The sequence below is a fragment of the Mustela putorius genome, unplaced genomic scaffold, assembly GCF_011764305.1.
Source record: "Mustela putorius furo isolate JIRA1106 unplaced genomic scaffold, ASM1176430v1.1 tig00000827_pilon_pilon_pilon, whole genome shotgun sequence".
Lineage (NCBI taxonomy): Eukaryota > Metazoa > Chordata > Mammalia > Carnivora > Mustelidae > Mustela > Mustela putorius.
In genome coordinates this window covers 1,182,193-1,202,211 of record NW_025421489.1, presented here as the reverse complement: position 1 = coordinate 1,202,211, position 20,019 = coordinate 1,182,193, and the positions used below count along the sequence as shown (strand labels likewise).

General features: G+C 46.7%; 2 protein-coding genes and 1 pseudogene across 2 annotated transcripts in view; all 3 read left to right on the top strand.

Annotated features, from left to right (window-relative positions):
• MYO3A (myosin IIIA) overlaps window positions 1-14,066 on the top strand; it is a 232,753-nt gene extending 218,687 nt beyond the window's left edge. The window contains exons 33-35 of the mRNA XM_004757631.3: window positions 6,428-6,468; window positions 7,839-7,982; window positions 13,940-14,066. Coding sequence (XP_004757688.1) covers window positions 6,428-6,468; window positions 7,839-7,982; window positions 13,940-14,057 — 303 coding nt within the window. The 3' untranslated portion in view covers window positions 14,058-14,066. The remainder of the gene's footprint in view (window positions 1-6,427; window positions 6,469-7,838; window positions 7,983-13,939) is intronic.
• Window positions 1,652-2,954, top strand: LOC123393344 (annotated as a pseudogene).
• A 2,993-nt stretch (window positions 14,067-17,059) lies between the features above and the next one.
• GAD2 (glutamate decarboxylase 2) overlaps window positions 17,060-20,019 on the top strand; it is a 76,783-nt gene continuing 73,823 nt past the window's right edge. Inside the window, exons 1-3 of the mRNA XM_004757636.3 lie at window positions 17,060-18,830; window positions 19,541-19,600; window positions 19,796-19,945. Of these exons, the coding sequence (XP_004757693.1) occupies window positions 18,755-18,830; window positions 19,541-19,600; window positions 19,796-19,945 (286 nt within the window). The 5' untranslated portion in view covers window positions 17,060-18,754. The remainder of the gene's footprint in view (window positions 18,831-19,540; window positions 19,601-19,795; window positions 19,946-20,019) is intronic.

Sequence of the window (20,019 nt, the reverse complement as noted above, 5' to 3'; positions counted from 1 at the left end):
TTTCCAAGTCAAACAGCCTCCTAGTCCTCTCTTCTTTTTGGGGATTTCTCTCCAGTGTCTTTGGAGGCTCCCCTTCCACATTGGTGTTGCCTAGCTCTCAACCTTAGGCTCTCTTCTCCTCTCATTACCTTTGGACAATCTCATGACCTCAGTTATTACCGATTCCCAAATCTTCGCCTCTGGCCAGATCTCTTTCAAGCTCTACACTCAGATCTCAAACTGGCTAGTGTTTGTCTTACATACTGTACATGGATATGCACACACACACACACACACACACACAGCTTTACTGAGATATGTCATATACCATACAATTCGCCCACCTAAAATATATAATAAAATGGCTTTCATTATATTCAGAGTTGTACAGCCATCACCATAATCAGCTTTAGAATATTTTAATCACCCCAAAAAGAAACTCCATACCCATTAACAGTCATTCCCCAACCCCTCCCTCCAGCCCTAGGCAACCACTAGTCTATAATCTATGTTCTGAACATTTCATATAAATAGAAATGTGTGACACATGGTCCCTGTGAATGAACGACCAGCTCTTTTTACAAAACAGCAATCAGAATAAAGTCCTGACCCATCCCCTTTCTCATCTCATATCCAAAAACTTATCTCTCAAATATCTCCTGAATTTCTGTTTCTCTCCACACCATGTGCCCAGCATTCCCAGTTGATATTTTTGCATCTGTCCTCCCTCTCAGTTCTCTTGTTTTAGTCCCTTCTCATTAATGCATCTGTCACACTGTACAGTTGGGTTTCTAAAATTAACATCTGGTCGCACCACCCTCTGATGGAAAACCTCGTAATGACTTCCTAGTATCCTGTGCTGGTCAACACCAGGGCCCTCCCTACCTTCCTGGCCTCACCTCCTGACATTCATTCACCCCTTTTTTCTCTCCTTTCCAGCCATTCCCTCTCGTTAACCTGTACCCGAGTTTCACGTTGTCAGTAGGCAGTTGTCCCTGGACATGCTCTGTCCTCAGCCCAGAACCACTTCCTTTTTCTGTTCTCACCTTATGGGGACAAAATACCCCAGCCTCGATGTCTTTTTCTTCAGGAAGCCTTCCTGATACTCCCACATCCCAAAGGAGCTCTTCCTTTGTCCTCCCGAAGCAGTCCACACATCCATGTCACCACACTGTATCCCGCCAAAGAGTGACCGAGGTGGTTTCCATGAGGTCAAGGAGTTTGCCTGTTGCATTTAGCTTGACACATAGTCGGCGTGCAATAAATATTTGTGGTACAGACAAGCATAGAACAGTGTGAGCAAAATACAATCAGAAGTAAATCAAGGAAGCAGAAGTTCCAGGTAGCTCCATTTGACTCTTACGTTATGAAAATCTTGAAAACAGACTTTTTTCTACACTGCCCATCCCAAAAGGAAGCTCATAGCCTGCCATGTGTTTATGTGGTGAAACGGAAAGAAGAGCAGAGAACAAGATTAGAAATTACCAGACGTTCCCTCTTAAACCTGAATGGAAGTGGAAAATGGTGCTCAGTGACCTTTGTTAACTGCAGTCAAAATGACCATTGACTGTGAAGGCTTCAACAACGGATGCCACTCTCGACATGAGAGCTGATAAGAGATTGAAATAAGGTGCAGTTCCTGTTACCGACCACGGCCTGTTCACGGGGAATCATGCAGCAGATCCTGACCCTCACAGTTGAGTCCCTGCCCTCCAGAAGTTGACTTTGCCTTCCTGTTACTATTTTTTTAAATCAATGTAGAGGGCTTAATACCTCTTCAACTATTAAGGACTTGAATTCTTTTTATAACCCTAAGTCTTGAAATCTGTGGCTTCCATGACAAATAAAGCACAGAAACCCAGGATATTAGTATAAGCAACAACATACTACATGGTCATCTTTATCTGGTCCTTACCCAAATTTGGGGCATGACGCAGAGTGGAATCTATAGCTCTAGATGTGGGACCCACATGCTTTAACCAGGAAAACACTTTCTGGAACTTTAGGTTGGCTGTAATTGCATGGAAGTGGTCTCCAGTAGGTGGAATGGTAACCACCGGGCAAGGGGAGCACAGAGGGGGAGGCAGCCATTGCCACGGATGCTTTGGCCTCCTGCCAGTACAAGTGCATTGAATGCAACCAGGGGGCCAAGGAGTTGTACCAAGATGGTAACTGTGGGTAACCATTGGCAAATCCTGCCATAAAACCTGTAGACAGAATGTATCAAGTATGATCCTGTTATCATCTTGATTAATGCTATTTTATGCAAAGCCCAGGCCTTAGAGGCATCTTCTTTTCAATACTAAAACAAATGTGCAGGAAAAATTCTGCACATTTGTTTGCTTTGTGAAGCATTCCTAAGGTGGGGGTGGCTGCAAGATTCAAACCAGAACATTGAACCTGACGATTTCATCAGATATACCAAGAAATGGGATTTCTCCAACATGTTTGCAATTGCTTCTCTGGAACAAACTGCCTTTTTTGGTTGGCATTTTTACTTTCCTATGGGTAGAACAAACAATGACAGCAGGGAAGAAAAAAAAAACTCAACTTCATTTTGTTGTTGAAAGCATTATTAGTATTATTATTATCTAGCTGTGGAAAATTCTTACTGCTTCTAGCTGTCATTTGGGAACATGATGACACACTCCTGTTCCCCAGACTCCTTACAGTATTTGTCCTTAAATCAAATTTTCAGACAATTAAATTGACCCTGAAGATCAACTGAAAGCTGTCCTTTGGGCTATCTTGAGTGGCTTACTGATGGAGAGCACCGTGGTCCACTTCTTCCAGAGGATGGAATGAGATTAGGACGGGATTATGCAATCTATAAATTTCAAGACTTTAGAAGAGTTGTATTCTTTATTATATGTAGTATGACCAACTGCATCCAAAAAAGAGAAGACATAAAATACAAACCAAGCACCTCATTTCTGTTGAGTAAAATGAAGCAAAGATTCGGATATAGTTCCTGAAAAAGAAAGCAATGGTTATGGCATTGGAAACGCCCCCAAAACTGCCATGCCTAACTCCCTCCTCATATAAGAGACAACCAGACCACACTGAGACACCCACAGACACAAGGAATGTGGCTCTAGGGAATGAGGTATGCGATAAGTGAAGATTATGCATTATAGAAGCTTCCGATAAAGCATTTGAATTGAAGGAGGAACATGAATTCATGATTCACACATAATAAAAGATCTGTGTTTTGAAAAACAAAAACAAAAACACTTCCTGTAATTTTAAATGGTTTTCATGATACTCTTTCTAAATTATACTATGCACTGTAAACCTTTTCTTCATGACCCAAGGCCACTGAGGGGAAAATGGTTGTATTTATTTAGATTTACAAGGTAGCATCCCATCTCTCTGTATTCTCCTGGCCGTGATTCATTTTCTTCAGAGATGAAGAAATATACATGTTCTCTCCTCCTGTCTCCCTCTCCACTCCAGACTATGTGCTCTGTGAAGGCAGGGACTCACTAGCAGTTACAGCCCCTCTACTGAGCCATGGGATTCAAGCCCCTGCCCCTCCCCACACAGAGCTCTGTGCCCCATTGCTTCACCTTTTCCTATAGTTCTTGTTTCTCCTTGGAGGTCCCTTCTTTCCATGGTCATTCTGACTACCGGAAACCAATACCAGCTCTCTTCTATGATATGAGGCTCTTAATCTCTTACATCTAGGAAACATTGCTACTTTGTTGAAGATTTGTTTATTGTAGAGAGAAAGGCATGAGTATGAGCAGGGGAAAGGGCAGAGGGAATGGAGGAAAGAGAGAGAAGCAGACTCCATGGAGCAGGGAGCCCCATACGGGGCTCGATCTCTGGACCCTGAGATCATGACCTGAGCCAAAATTAAGAGTTAATGCTTAACTGACTGAGCCATGCAGGTGCTCCTGAAACATTGCTATTTTTGTGTCCAAAATCAGAGTGAGCTGAGCACACACACCCTGTTGTTTCTGGTACTCAGCTGTGCAGCCATCAGCAGAAGTGATGGCCCACAGTTTCCTCCAAAACTGAGCAACTAAAGGTCCTTCCGGTTTTATTATTCTCTAATACTTTCCCTAAACTAGTAAGTAGGTAAGAGGAATAGGTAGTTTAGCTGTTGGGATGTGGTTTTTTTTCTTCTACCTTTTAGCTCCTTCTTCACCCTTGTGAAGCCATCTAAGTAAATAAAGTGTTCGTGTATTTCTAAAAGGAATATAAGATTGTGTCCACCATAATGTGACAGATAGGAATTTTAAAATTCTGAGGAGGGTTTGTAGTGTAGCTGACTGAGGACAGGGTTCCTATAAGCAAAGTCCTCCCTCTTCCAAAGATTTCCTCAAGAAATAGCCTCCCAGAACATCTGCTCCTTGCGCCATCTTTATCTCCTTCTCACAGTCCCTTCTTTACTCTAGCTCTGCAAGAAACTGCCACTGGACATTTGCTTCTTTCTTTTCATTTCAGATTTCAAGTTAGTGATTTGTCATTTCAGAATTATTGTTGAAAACATTGTTTGTTTTAAATAAATGCCACTAATATAACTCCAGGTGATAAAGTTAGTATTAAGGCCTCTCCCTTGAGGGACAATTCGCTTCCATCTTCATGATGAAAAGTACGGTTTCGTGTGTCCCTTTTGGCCTCAGCTGCCAGGACACTGAGGGACAAACATAAGGCTCCATCCTAATACTTTTGGCCTCTTTATTCCTTATTTACAATTTCCACTTTATTACCTTGCTTGTGTAATTGCTTCCATGATAAACCACCTTAAATAATTTTTAGCAAAAATATAGTATCGAGTGATAATTCACTAGAATATTCTAGCACAACCAAGAGTGAAATATAAGCATAAGCCCGAATGGTATTCCCTCTACTAAGAATTCCTGTAACTGAGAACCAAATTATATACACCACCTCCCAGAGGGAAATGCAGACCCTGAATAAAAAGGGGTCATCTCCAGGTTCAGAATTCAGGGCCAGAAGGTTATTTGATTCGTGGTGGTATAAAGGGGATCTCCATCACTCAAGAGAATGCCGTACTATTGCATAACCAAAGTTAAGCATAACTTTGGGTTATAGAAAATGTTTACCAAGAACAAGGGATATATTTTCAGATAATGGATCAAGGAGACAGGACCTTTGTCATAATAGGACAACAACAACCCTAAAAAACACCACCTGGGGTGCAGGAATCATTCACTTGGGGGCCATTGTACCTATGGTAGTGGCAGTATTATTATTTGTGAGCATCTCCTGGCCCAGAGTATCGGATCAAGACTATAATAGGAAATGGGAAGGAGGACAGGGATGTAATTGGTCTCCTGCCCTGACGTGGTTACTTCTTAAATAGTCTGCTCCCAGACTCGATACATTGAAGCATTCCCTTCTACCTCCTCCACCCACTAAAATACCAACCAAGAAGAGATGAAACTATGAACTGTTTGACTCATCTGACGTTTTAGTGTGTTACCAATGATAAATCATAAGAAAAATAAATGATTTAGTGTGCCTAAAAATACTAGGGACAACCCTCAATATTTACAAACAATTGTTACTTGCCGTTTTTGTTGTCTTGCATTTTTATGGTGCGACTTAATATTTTCATATTGCAGTATCTTTAGCTTGTTCAAGGTGAGTGCTATTTGTTGTCTCAGTCTAAAAGTCAGGCAGGCCCTTGCAACATGTAAATAGGGGAGTCCAGATACCTTGCACTGGCACACATAATGAAACACATTACTGGTGTTACAATTCAAAAGGTGATATTGCTTTATGTGTAAGGTAAAATGAAGTACCTTTCCTTAGAGTTCAGACTGAGGTCTTGATTAAAATGTATCTAATTAAGTCCAGGCTTACATATTAAAATTTGTGCCTTGATACACCAAGTTCTCAACTGGGAGAAAATTTTGCAAATGAACACATATATCATCTGTGCTCTTACTTTTATGCCATAAATGGTCTTCTATGGGTTAGTGAAGTCACACTTCCATTCTTTTTTGAACTGTTATACCTGCCTTTACTGTCCACTCGTCTGCTTTGCCAGTGGACACCAATGACATAGAAACGGGAATCAACCTGCCTAACTCACAGCTTTATGTGTCATAGACGGGTTTTCCAGGAATTCTGATACATGTTTTCTCATTGGTAGGTAGATGGACCTTAGGTAATCTTGTGTACACTGGCCACTATGCAGTAAACTCTTTTTTTGGCATGGAATGCAAAGATTAATTACAGTCCAGGCGTGGTAAAATATAACCACAAATTCATAATTGGCAAATTTTGAGTGAATTATATTTCATTTGATTTTTAAAACATTGTATCCACTTGCCTCTTTCTAAGTTGGCTTTATAGGAACAAATATATTTATATGTTAAGATTATAATAAATATATCAATTATTTTCTATTGATTACATTATTTTAGTTCTATTATTATATTGATTTTTAATTTTTTCCTGTTCCCTTTAGAAGTCAATCCAAGAAGAAAAACGAAGACCAAGGAAAGATAGGTAAATTATTATTTCTAGAGTTCAGTGTCATCAAACCAAAATATAATTCCATATGTTCAAATTACAATTGAAAATCACCTTTTAAAAAAATCGTCTTTCTTATGTGGATAGATTTGGAAAGTAGCAACCTCTCAATATACTTACTTATTTTATAAACATATGCTTTATGTGTAATTTAGAAGATCACCTTACCTATTAGAAATATATTGAGCTAGCACAGCGCAAGGCATACCTTAAGAGCTCAAATAGTTTATGAATGAATTGTATTGTCCCAATAGGGAATTTGCTTTTCTTTGTCCATTGACATGGTTTTGATCGGACAGTTTGAACATGCTTGTGTCCCTGAACTTTCTTTCCCCAAACTCCTTTGCTTTTTGTTCTTCAACACATGTTAAATCTCATTCCTTGTACTGTTTATGGATCTGTCAGGAAATAAGGTTCGTGTTGTCTGTGGCAGCTTAGACTCACACTAGTCCCCTTTTCCTGCAACGTTTCAGCCCACCAGTATTCTTGCATTTTAATGTTAAAGCCTATGGCAATTAACTGACTTCCAGAGAGTGCTAAGAACAATCGAGGGTTCTTCTATTAAGCACCAGTGGACACTGAGCACTTGACTTATGCATCAGTGGCATTCTGAAAGTTCATTTGTAAATCGGTATCTGTCACTGGAAAAGCACTTTGCCCCAGAAGCACTGTAACATGTGGTCTTCTTCCAGACCTCTACCTGTTTACCTAGTATGAAGTCCCATCAGACTACAGGGACTGAGCACCACAGGAACCAGAACTAGTATGGGTGAATCCAAGAATTAAGATGGTCACACCCACCTGTGTGTATATCATGTGCAGGAATTAAAATTTAGCACAAAAATTAGCCCACTATAGGCCAACCATGAGGAGAAAACAGAAAGTAACCTACGAAGGAAGTAAGGTGAGATCATGAAACACTGTCATCAGTGTACTTAACGGATGGCTGAGAAAATTGGAAGATGCTGTGTGTTGGCACCTAAAGGTTAGCTTTTCTCAGACTGGCCCAAGGGTCACTTGTGAACCTGCCCTAGACTGGCCAAACAAGAACTTTGCAGTCACTGGCTGTCTAGCAGCTTCTAGTTTTGTGCCAAGGTGAATGAGAGGAAGCCAGGAAAACCTGCTCTAGCAGCTAATGTTCTCATAAAGGTGGGAGATGAAGGTTTCGTTTTTTCTCTTTAACTTATGGTTTATACTGTTGTATGCATTCCAAGACTCCTCTTGTTTCTGTTGGCGTGGATGTGCTATTCCTAAATTATACAAGATAAAAGAAGAAAACCACTATCCTGTAAGATTGAGTAAGAAAGTAGGCTGAAACTATGATGTGTTTATGTGTTTATTTACAGTCAGGGAAAATTATTAGACCTGGAAGATTTCTATTATAAGGAACTTTTGCCCAGTCATTCAGCACCAAAGGAACATAACCCTGGTTTAAGAGAAGGAAGACAGCAGGGAGAACACCAGCATCAAGGTTTTAATGCTAACGAAAGGTAATAAGCGACCTCCTATAGAATGAGCCTTCTCCACAGTTTACTCCCAGTTCCGTTTCTAAAGCACTGCCATTGTGTTTGTTTGGACTAGAGCAAAATACTCTTCACTGAATACTGCCTCTTAAGACAGATGTGTTGTTTAAAAGTAAACTCAAGGATTATGGTAGGTGTTCAGACAACCCAGTTTCATATCTATTTTCTTGGTGTCATGTTAATAGCACCCTCTCTTAAAAGTAGCTCACTTTAGGGGTACCTGGGTGGCTCTTGATTTCAGCTCAAGTCATGATCCCATGGGCTATTGGGTTCTGTGCTCAGCTGGGAGTCTGCTTGAAGATTCTCTCCCTCTGCCCCTTCCCCAACTTGCATATGCACACGCTCTCTCTCTCTCTTTCAAATAAATAAACAAATCTTTTAAAAAATTTTTTTTAATTTAAGAAATACCTCACTTCGGATGATAAATTAAATGGTCATACTGATTACAAGCAATAAACCACATCCAAGATCTGTGTTTAAGTTCTACCAGGGTAATCTTAAACTCTTATTGGCTTCCCAGTTATGCTGCATAATTTCTCAGAATCCATGACATTCAGACCAAAATAATATCTGGAAGAGAGATTCACATAGAAATATGTGGGATTTGGGGAGGCTTTAGAAGATTCTATTTATTTGAGAGAGAGAATGAGCAGTAGGGAGGTGCAAAGGGGGAGAGACAAGAGCAAAGCAGACTCCCTGCTGAGCAGGGAGCCCGATGCGGCGCTTGATCCCAGGACCTGGAGATCATGAGCTGAGCGGAAGGCAGACACTGAACTGACTGAGCTACCCAGGTGCCCCGAAATGCGTGTTTTGGACTTGATTTCTCAGTTCACCTCTAACTTTCTTTGACACGAAATATCTCACTTAGACCACTTGTAGCTTACTTACTGCTTTGGGAATTTTTCCCGCCAAAAATATTCTTTGTGAATTTCTGAAATTGAGGGCACAAAGTAAAATGGAAATGTGGTATACAAGGAAGTAATGACAGCCTTTGGGAAGCTGTTCTTCCAAAATCCTAAGTCAAGCTCCCGTGAGCCTTGGGCACTCACAACCCTCCCCATCTCTTTTATACAGTATGACCTGGTAGTTAAGACAAGAGGTTTTAGAGTCAGTGGGTCTTAGAATTGGAGTAGGTACTTGCCACTTGGTAGTTGAGGGACCTTGCTCAGAGTACAAGACCTGTCAAGGCTTGTTTCCACATCTGAAAAAGGATTCACTCATAACTGTCTTACCACATTGTCATAGAGATTAAGCAAAATGGGAAGGACATGTGGCATTGGGGAGAGGTTCCATGGATGGTGGCTCTCTTCATCTTTATTTGGTTTTCCATAATCTATTTGATTTCTGCCCCTTGTCTCCAAAAGGAGATGTGTGTCTTGCATCTTGAGGTCAAGACCTGTAACATACTGGTGCAGCTGAGAATTTAGTCTAGTCACAGGGTTCTGCACAAGTGCTCAGAAAGATTAAGTGACTGGCCCCAAGCTACACATTGCATTAGTGAACTAAAATCCAAGGTTTTTCATATCTTGGTCAAATTGTTTTCTATTGACTTACCTGCTTCCCATTTTAACAACCCAATCTGCCTCCTCTCTAGTATATTCTTTTTCTGCTTCCCCCAACGACAGACACACATCTGCTATAAAAGCATTATGTCCCTGAAATACAGCCTGGGGTTCCAGCGATGTCTGTGAATGTGTAGTTAATACTCACTAGAATGAGAGTGCTAGAAGCTTCCATTGGCTGAGTGCTTCCTTTGGCCTGGACACTATGCTGTTCAGCTATTTAACCCTCACAGCAAACTTGTGAGGCAGTACCTCTTAGTGCTCCATATTAGAGATGAGGACGCTAAGTCGACAACGTTTAATGACTGCAAAGTCTCCCAGATAGAAAGTGAAGGAACCATGATTTGAACACAGGCCTTTTGGAGTTTCAAGTCAGCAACTTGGATCACTATTCTATTGCCTCCACATTCAAAGCCCTGTGCTGCGCGCTTGAGGAAGGCGTGGACACAGCGGGGCACACAAAGCCATCCTTATTACCAAGGAGCTTGACTCCAGAGAGAGAGTAAATGATCAAACAAGGTAATTCCAAGAGCGGATTTTTCTGAGCTAAGGAAGACTAAAAAGATAAAACTACAAGTGCCCTAAGTAAACTTTGATGGGATCTTGGATTTAAAATAGAAAACAATTGATGTAATGAGCACTGGGTGTGGTATATACCTGATGAATCACTGAATTCTACCTCTAAAACAAACAAACAAAATAGAAAATAAAAAATAAAAAAATAGCTCTAAAAGACATTTTGGGACAGAGAAACTTGGCATGAGACTTATATTGGAAGATATTATTGCAGAAAGAATATATATATAATCATTATATACATTAAATTGTGATAAATATATATCTTATATATAAATAAGTATATTATTTTATATATCTATAAGTATATTATTCTGATAATACTTTACATACCCTATATTGAATATGTGCACACACGTGTACACCAGGTACTAATGTCACCCAGGAAGGTATGAGTGGGTCTAGGAATCAGGGACCACAGCAGTGATGAAGTTGAGAGTCTCCTGGATTTTAAATGAGTAAAAGCAGTAGCAGGTAGTGATTAGAGAACGTCATTAGAAGACAAGAGAACTGATGTCCCCTCCTGTCCTCCGAAGGTGGGTCTTAGTGGGGTCTGTGTTGAGCAATAATGAGAGAGGTGGGGTTTTGAAGGCATAGCCAGGTTGTCATTATAACAAGGAGCTACAGCGAGGATGGTAAAGGGGGCGGGGGGAATAAACTGGAACAAGAGTGCCTTGGTTAAGAGATAGGAAAATCATGAAGGAAGCACCAGCAGCAAAGAGACAGAGGAATACAGTGGGGAAAGTATGAGATCTGAGTGGTGTGACCGTGGATTTGAACCCTCACTCCACTCCTCACGTGCTCTATCAGGTAGAACTGGTCTGTTTCCTCATATGCAGATCAAGGCTAAGGAGAACCTCAGGTCTTGCCAAGCTGTCCTTAGAATTCGAGATAATGTGTCTGGTGTACCTATCAGAGGGTTGATAGTCAATATTCTCATAGCAGAAATGAGCTGAATAGGCATGAGAATTCAAGTCAGTTAATCAGAGAAGAATGATCACCTGCCCCGTAGATGCCCATGATGATGCTACCCAAGACCTTCCTGGTCAAATATCTGCTGAGCTCAAGATGCCCTAAAGACCTTTTCAAAGGTGTCTTTTTTTTTTAACAATTCCCTATTCAGAATGGACCAGAATAACAGCATGTTCATCTACAAGCAGAAGTCTAGCCCTATCCTTTCATTATTATTTTCACTGCTTTGCATATACCTTCAGTGACCCTTTTCACCCTCAGTTATAGTCAACCAACAAACCCCAGCACTGGGTAAACCCAACTTTCTACCCAATCCATCCCTGCACCTACACAGCTGTACATGGCTAGAGAAAAACACAACCAAATCTCACTCGAGTTACATGAGCGCACACCAGGAGCAAGCCCTTAGAGTTATTTTGCAATATTTCCCTAAAATTCCGCTGTGCCACTTTCCCAGTCCACTCTTTCAGACCCCTTCCTCTCTCCTCAAACCTTCAAAACCTCCTTGCTTTCACCTTCTTTCCTATATTACTGGGAAATAATAGAGAACAGACACACACTGCCACAGCCAAATCTACTACTTGCCTGTAGACTTCCCTCAGCTTACTATGGAGGACATCTGTCATCCTATCTAAGGCCAGACATTCCTGTTTTGCCCTGAATCCAGGTCCTTCCATCTATCAAGAACATTGTCCTGCAGCTGTCCCCTCCCTCTTCTGCATCTTGAGTGTTTGTCCTCTTTACGGCACCATTTACGATAGTCTGTGAACTGATGCAGTTGGACCCATCATAAAAAAAACACCCTGGATCCATTCCCCCTTCCAAGCCCCATGTTCCTGCTCTTGATGATAGCAAAAAAGAGTTCTGTGAGAGCAGTCCTTCTTCCTCAATGTTCTTGCTTCCCATTCCTCATGGGCCACTGCACACAGGATTCCCTCCCCACCACACCACTGAAACGGGCCCTACCAAGGTCAAAGATGATCTCAATTCTGCCATATCCCATGATCTACTCTCAATCCTTATCTTGTCCCATCAGAAGCATTTCTCATTTTTTCTTTTGAAATTTTCTTCATTTTCTATGTTGGCCTCTAGGACAGTACTTCCTTTGATTTACCTCCTACCTCATAGGCTGCTCCTTTCATTCTTCTTTGCTGATATCTCCTCATTTCATGGACCTCTCCTCATGAGAGTGTCCCAGTCCTTTGCTTTATCAACACATACTGTCATGACCTTAAATATAAGCTCTGTACCCAAAATTCCTAAACTGAAATCTCTAGTCTGGATTAGGATTTATATATCCAACTGCCTATTCATCATCTTCTCTTGACTATCTAATGAAAATCTCAAACTTTGCAAAACCAAAACCAAAATATTTATTCCCCCCAATATACTCCTCTTATAACCTTTCCCTTCTCATTAAATGGCAACTTTATCCTTCCAGTTTTAAGCCAAAAACCTTGGAGACCTTCTTGATCCCTTTCATTTACACCCCACATCCGATGTATCAGCAAACTCTTTCAAACCTGATCGGTTCTTTCCTCTTCTGTAAGCCTCATCCAAGCTGCTATCAGTCTGGCTGGGACCATTGCAATATCTTGTAACAGACCTCCTTACTTTACTTACTCTAGCAACCATATCCTTTAATGAACCATTCCTCCACTCATACCCCTCCAATGTCTGTCTAGCTCTAAGTAAAATTCAGATCCTTGCCATGGTCCCAAAGCACTCAATTATCTGCCAGTTGTGCCTTCATTCCTCCTGTTCTGAATCCTTGCTCAAGCCACAATGGCCTCCTTGTCATTCCAAGAACACAATATACACACTGTAGTCTTAGGACCTTTATACCGGTTGACCCATTGCCCTGGAATGACTGTTCTTCCCTAAGAGACCTGCCTGCCCCACCCCCCCCTTCCCTTCAGGTCTCTTCTCAAATGTCACCTTATCAGAGAGGCCTTTCCTGGTCACCCTCAACGTAATTGCTTGTATACCGCGTCAGTCTTATCTCATTAGCCTGCCTTACTTGTCTGCATTGCCCCTCTCACCACATGGCACATGAAGGTCGTCTGTGGTCCTCTCCCATACTAGATTAAAGTCCATGCGCCTGGGGACTTTAGTTCACCTATAGCCTACACTGACGGCTAACAGTCAGTAGGCATAAGTAAATGAATACCTCTGTGTAGCTGCGTAAGGAAGCACCTTCTTCCTCAGGCAAGTTGCTAAATCTGAAGGTAAAGCTGGGAGGCTTTCCAGGGCTTTTCCAGAACCAGGGGTAGGTTCTGGAAAAAGTGGCCCAAAAGCCTCCTTGAAAGAGCTGACTGGGCGCCCAGCTAGCAATGGTGGATCAGATGTGGAGGGAGTGCTGCAGAGAACTGTTTGAGCAGTTTTTAAAATGCAAAACGACGATTGTCTATTTAGGCACTTTGAACTTTCCTGCTTGACCAAAATGTTTTTAAAGAAAATTAAGGTACTAAAACAAATAGTTGTTTATTGGTTGTGAGTTCTTGCAGACAGGGAAGCTGAGCTCTCTCAACTATACGTGCTGAGGCCTTCCTTCCCTAGTTGTCATCTGAAGACAGAGCCACCAGCTTCCTCCCCACCCCCGACGCCCCGCCTGCTTGGGGAACACTGAAAACCTTCTGAGAAAATTAGGCGGTTGCATTTGGCCACTATCCTGATGTTTTGAGTGTGCGGCTCTTAAATGTCGGCCAGTCGTGGGAGGTGTGAGAAGTGGAAACGCCTAGCTGGGTGGGCGGGGCGGCGCTGTCGCGTGGCGCCGCTGTCGCGTGGTGCCGCTGACTCTGGGTCTCGCTGCAGGTGCTGGGCGCAGGAGAACCAGGAGCAGGAGGAAAAGAACTCCGCAGCCAACCCCTACGACTACAGGAGGCTCCTGCGCAAGACCTCCCAGCGGCAGCGCCTCGTGCAGCAGGTGTAGTCCGGCTGTTCCGGGGGCCACCCCATGGGAATGTGCGCAGACTGCGGGGCTTTGCAGGGGCCAAAGCGGGAGACCCTCGGACGCTAGCACCACAGGGAGCTGCAGCCGAGGCCCTGACCCTGGAACCGGCTGCCCGCTGCCCTCGCCCCTCCAGTGCCTGGCCCAACCTCTTCGAAAGCGGAGAAATGAGAGCTCTTCGGGCGCCGTGTCCCCGCACTCCGGCACCCTCCTCTCCCACCAGCCCGCCAGTCGGGGCTCCTAGTCCCTGGCCCCCCGTGTATCTCTTTGTTCACTCATTTGCGACTCCTGTGGACCCGACTGCGCCCGAGCTCTCGCCAATCCCTCCCGGCCGTTTTGCTTGACTTCACAGATTTCTTTTCCCTTGGAAACGGCCCTCCCAGACCCGCGGGACACCCGAGGGGCGAGCAAAACAAAGCCCGGGTGGGAGGAGAGGCGAGGGCGGGGGAAGCTTTGAAGACGGAACTTCATCACACTCGCGCTTTCCCTTCCCGAGGTTACTGCGGCTATTAAATAAAGGAAGTGCCTTGGAAAGTCCGTGGCTTTCGGGGCTGGTCCACCGATATTCCCCTTTAGGACTGGACAACTCCCGTCCAGCTGCGCCGGTGCAGGTGCCCAGGCAGGGGGGCTACAGTGCCTGTCTCCAGCAAACAGTCCCCGTCTCCAACCCTCCCAAACAAACATACCACCAGGTCTTGCCACCCAAACTTGGCCTCCGGACGATCGCCCACATCCCTCCACACCGTGCGTTGGCACACACACCTTTAGCCCCATTGAGCCAACTGTCAAGTTTTTTAGGTTCTCCTAGTCTGCAGATTTAAGACAATTTTGGTGTATTTAAGAGAGAGGGGAGGCCAACGGGTGGGCAGAGGTTCGCCTTCCCCAGTTAACTGCATCTCATTTTAAAACCTGGGTGAGCTCTTCTATGGCACTGACACCGTCCTGGTCTACGCTATCTGAAGAGCGTCAGGAAGGATGGTGAGATGATTTCAGGAGGACAGAATTGGGAGATAGGTTTGGGGTATGAGGCATGTCGCACCTGCGGCCCAGAACCAGGAGACTTGGGGGAAATTTTTGGAGGATCGAGTGAGGGATTTTGGAGGATTGAGTGTTTGTTGCGCAGCGCGCCCACCAGATGTAAGGTACTCTCCAACCCAAACCCAAAATGCTGAGGCCGAAAAGTCCCCTGACAGATAACTCTGTCAGCCTCCTCACTTTACAATGAGGCCAGCTGCAGGGGAAACCTCCCGCTGTGGCAGGGCAGAGCTCAGAGTTCGAGTGCACTGTAGGCCAGAGTTCGAGTGCACTGTAGGCCCTGCTCCTTCTCTAGATTCTGGTTGCCGCCTCTGCTCCGGGGTCAGCCCTTGGGGTGACAGCTGTTGGGACAGGCTGCAGGCTGGGCCTAACACAGGCACCAGTGAAACCAGCACGAGGGCGCACTGCCCACCGTCAAGGAGGGGAGAGATTCTGGAACCCTACTGAATCGAGTTCCCACGCCCCAACCCATGCATCCACCCACCACTGGGAGGCCCTCTGTGGGGAGAAAGCTGAGCTCCGCTGCGCTGCCAGGCCTCCTCAAGCTTCTGAAGTGGCCAGCAGTGGACCAGACACCTGGAGCCCAGCCCTTCCGTCGCTGGACTGGGAGGCAATAGACGCCCTACCTAAACTCTCCACCCCCTTTAAGGGAATCACAAACACAATGAAAGGTTTCAGTGTTTTTATTTCCCTTTTTTTCTTTTGTATTTCTTTGTTTTCTCTCCTTTTTTCTTTCTCTCTTTTCAACTCTCTTTTCCTGTCCTTTGACATTTGAGCCCTGGGAAAACTTGTAGCAGACATTCTTCTTTGGGAGACCTGCAGAGCAATCTCTGGATAACCCACGGACAAAAAAAATAGGTCAACCCAGGAAACCTGCCCAGGAGAGCAGCACCCGGAGCTTGGGTCTCTTGCCCCCTGCTGAGAAAGAGGCTTCGAAAGCTTTTCCCCAGAGTGCTGCCCCCTCCCCTTCCCATTCTGTGGCTGCCTCCTTTGTGAACTAATGACTGTAATTATTACCTCGCTGAGCTCTTTTGTTATCTCCAGTGCCAAGCCCAGGAGTGGGGGGAGTGGGCTCCTTTTCGAAATCAAAGTCTTTATGAAGCAAATTGCCGTCTAGGGAGGGACCACGTTAAGGGAAGACAAATCAGATCCCTGAGTGCAGTGAAGTAGGGTGTGTTAAATAAAAAATCTAAGTACCACCATTAGATTCAAAGTACTCCAGAGCTGTGGGATTTAATCGAGTTTAAACAGTGGGATTTTATGCCACATTAAAAAATATATATATATATATGTTAAGTACAGGTGTTGTGGTTTCTACCTTCCCTGTGTTTTAATCCGTTTCTTCCTTCAGGGCTTTGTGAGTGTTTTAAAAGCTTGTTCTAAAGAATCTTTATGTCTTCGACCACTTATCCATTGCAGAGAAGTTCTGCAACCTCAGCGTTCTGGGTTGAAGCAAAACATTGCAGGATTCGGTGTGGATTTAAACAAAGAACTGATCTCTCCGACTGCTGGAGCCAGAGCCGCGCAGCTGTCCTGCCCGCGCGCAGACGGCTGAACCACGGAGTCTTTACACCCTGGCGTTGTAACCTGGGTCCTCTGAAGCCGAGAGCGCCGGAGGTGGCCACACTGAGGCCTGGGTCCATGCCCACCAAGCGCCGATGGCAGGAGGCAGGCTTCCCGACACAGGCGGCTTTGCAACAAGTCTACGGCAGGACCTTGGCCAGCGCCCTTTCCTGCCAACACTCCGGGGCAGGGGTTTGGATCCTGGTGCCCCTCCCCTCCCGCGCACGAAAGAAGACAAAGCTTCGTGGAAAGACTTTACCAGGCCCCCGCCTGCCTGGGACGTAGGACTTGGGCTTGAATGCGGCCACCCAGGCCCCACGACGCCCTCCATAAGCGAGGATCGAAGGGCTGTAGCCAAGAGAGGATCCGTGAGTCTCTGCTTTGGCAGCGGCTTTGGTAACTTGATTGAGGAGGGCCGAGAAATGAGGGCTTGTGAACAGAATGGAAATGAAAAATGTTCGCTCAAGGGAATGCACGCGGTGGAAGGCAAGACGCAGCCTTTCCAGCGTCTTCCTCAGCCTCTTTCTCAGAGTCCAGGAGCCGCAAGATGTGCGTGACGCTGATCTCCGCTACCAAGAGAAGCAGCGCGAACTCAACGCGCCCCAAATTTCTCAGGGCGTCTTCCCTTTGTTTAACAGCTTTTAACGTAAAGGATATTATACGAGAGTCGCGATTCTGACTTTATCAGAAGAGAAGAAACCCCTTCCCACCAGGCTTCAGAAATAGTGAATCTCGCCGCCCCCACCACCGTCCTCCCGCTATCGTGAAGATTCCCGGAGGGCTCGGGGGTGGGGAGGAGATGATCGGTTTGAGGCCTGCAGACTCGAGGGCCCAGCAGGCGATGCCTTCTTTCCGCCTTGAATGTGGCAAGCTCAGATTGCTTAGCTGGAAACTGTACATGCGTCCCACGCACACGTCGATTCCGGTCTTACGGAAGCAGCAAAACCTTCCACGCCTCCGCGGGCCAAGGTCACCAAATGACCCGATCAGCTGACCCTATCAGCTCTCAATCCTGCCTGCTGATTCTAGTAGTTCTCCCTCGCCCCCCTCCAAGAAGTTTCCATTCGTTTTATTATTTTTTTTTTTTTCCGCAGCCCCAGGCCCTCGGTGATAGGCTCCTGCATGGATTTTAATTGCCTCAATCAGCCGTCTTTCTCCCAGCCGTCACTCAGATCCTGGACGGTGGGTTCGGCGACCGCGCTCCCGGAAGCACGGGAATGACGCGCTCTCGAGCACCGCGCGGCTCAGTGGCGAGGCGTCAGGCTCCGCTCAGGAGCTGAAATGAGCCTTTCAGTGCGTAGGCGCCCTCCCCCCACGGTCCCCTCCCCAAGCTCACGAACCGCTGGTGATTCCAGCCCAGACGCCGGGACTCTCGAGGTCACAGCGACCTCAGCACCGTCTTGGAGGAAGGCGGCGCGGAAATCGCGCCTCCTTCCCGGCAGCGGGAGCCAGACCTCAAACAATACGCCAGTCGATGCCTGTGTGTGACTCGGTTCGGCCACCGGCTCCGCCTGGCCGAGGTCTGTCTGGTCTACCCCTCGCTGGAGCCGCGCGCAGCCGGCCGTGTTAGCACTCTGGACAGCGCTCCCGGGCCCACGGGGGCAGCCTGCAGGCCTGCGGCTAGCGCTCCCCGGGGGCTCCCCTGCACGCCTCCCACCCACAAGCTCTGACTCCAGCTCGTGAGCACCGTCTGCCTCGCCTCCTCCCGCTCCCATTTTTTTTTTCTCTCCGCCGCCCCCTCATCCATCCGGATTGGACTCCTTCTCCTTCAAAAGCAGTTCGGGCGCTCGGCGCCTTCCCATATCCCTGCGGCGCGGACCCTTCGGTCTCCCTCCCTATCTAACCTCAGCCACGTCTCTAAGCCCTAACCCCAGCACACATACACGCACTAACACGCAGACACGCACGTTGCCTGTCCCTGTGTGTCACCCACCCTCTGCCGCACGGCCGCGCGGGTCCCCGCACCGTACCCTCCTCCCGCCACACTCACACACGCACGCGCGCGCAGAGGCGAGCCGAGCCGAGGGCAGCTCGCCGACAGTTCGCACTCGGAGGCGACCCGCTCCAGTCGCACAGCGCTGATGGCATCTCCAGGCTCCGGCTTTTGGTCCTTCGGGTCTGAAGATGGCTCCGGGGATCCCGAGAACCCCGGCACAGGTAGGGGAACAAGGGTCTGCTCCAGGAGAGCTTTGCGGGTGGACTGGGGTTTGCAGTGCTAGGGAAGACGAAGGAGGTTTTTCCATCTGCAACAGGAAACTTCGGACACTTCGCCCTGCTCTCGCTGTAGGTCCCTGATGTCCCAATAGACCAAAACCCCACATGCCCTTATCTCTTGGGAAAGACGCCTAAGAATCTCAGACTCCTTTCAGTGAAGTTTGGGAGAGCCCCCCATACACAGAGGCGTCTCCGCGAAACCGAATTCCGTGGGACTGGGGCACTGCCACCATCTTGGTGTCTGGACCCTGTAGAGGGATAGAGTGGCTGTGGGAAAAGGGAAAAAATGGAAGAGAGAATTCTTGGTCTGGAAGGAGAGCCTGCGAGGAAAATGGACAGCTTCGATATCTAGGAAAACTCGCTGGAGCAAGGCAGGAAGCGGGGTTTGCCTGAACGTTCCTATCGGCACCTGGAAGGCAAGTGCCAAAGGGCTGGAGTCTGGGCTTCTCTTGAAAACAAATCAGCGAACGTAGGGTCGGGCCGGGCCGGGCCGCGCGGCTGCCGCGCCCCTCCCGCACCTGTCCTCTGTGCGGAGCTCCCCGCGGCCCTTTTCCCGACCCCGGGTTTAGTGCGTTTGTTCCCATAGAACGAAATTTCACACGTCTGCGGTTCTCTTTCCGCCTCGCTGTCCTCCTACCTGTCTTTCCTTGCAGCGAGAGCCTGGTGTCAGGTGGCCCAGAAGTTCACAGGCGGCATCGGAAACAAGCTGTGCGGTGAGTGCCCTGCTCATGAGGGGGGAGGGAATCGAACACGGCCAGTCAGTCGCCTCTGGGTCCCGCGGGGCAATGTCACCTTCTCACCTCCGCATCCCCACCAGCGGAGCTGAGGTTTCTTGGCCGGGAATAGGCAGGGGCGAGGGGCCCGGGGCCCGCAGCCTGCTGACCAGCGCTATCGTTGTGTTTGCCTAGCCCTGCTCTACGGAGACGCCGAGAAGCCCTCGGAGAGTGGCGGGAGCCAGCCCCCGCGGGCCCCCTCCCGGAAGGCCGCCTGCGCTTGTAATCAGAAACCTTGCAGCTGCCCCAAAGCGGATGTCAACTATGCGTTCCTACATGCAACAGGTAAATGCGCTTCGTGGGGTCCCCGGGAACCACGGTCCCTCGCACAGCTCCACCCATCGCGAGGAAAAGGGACC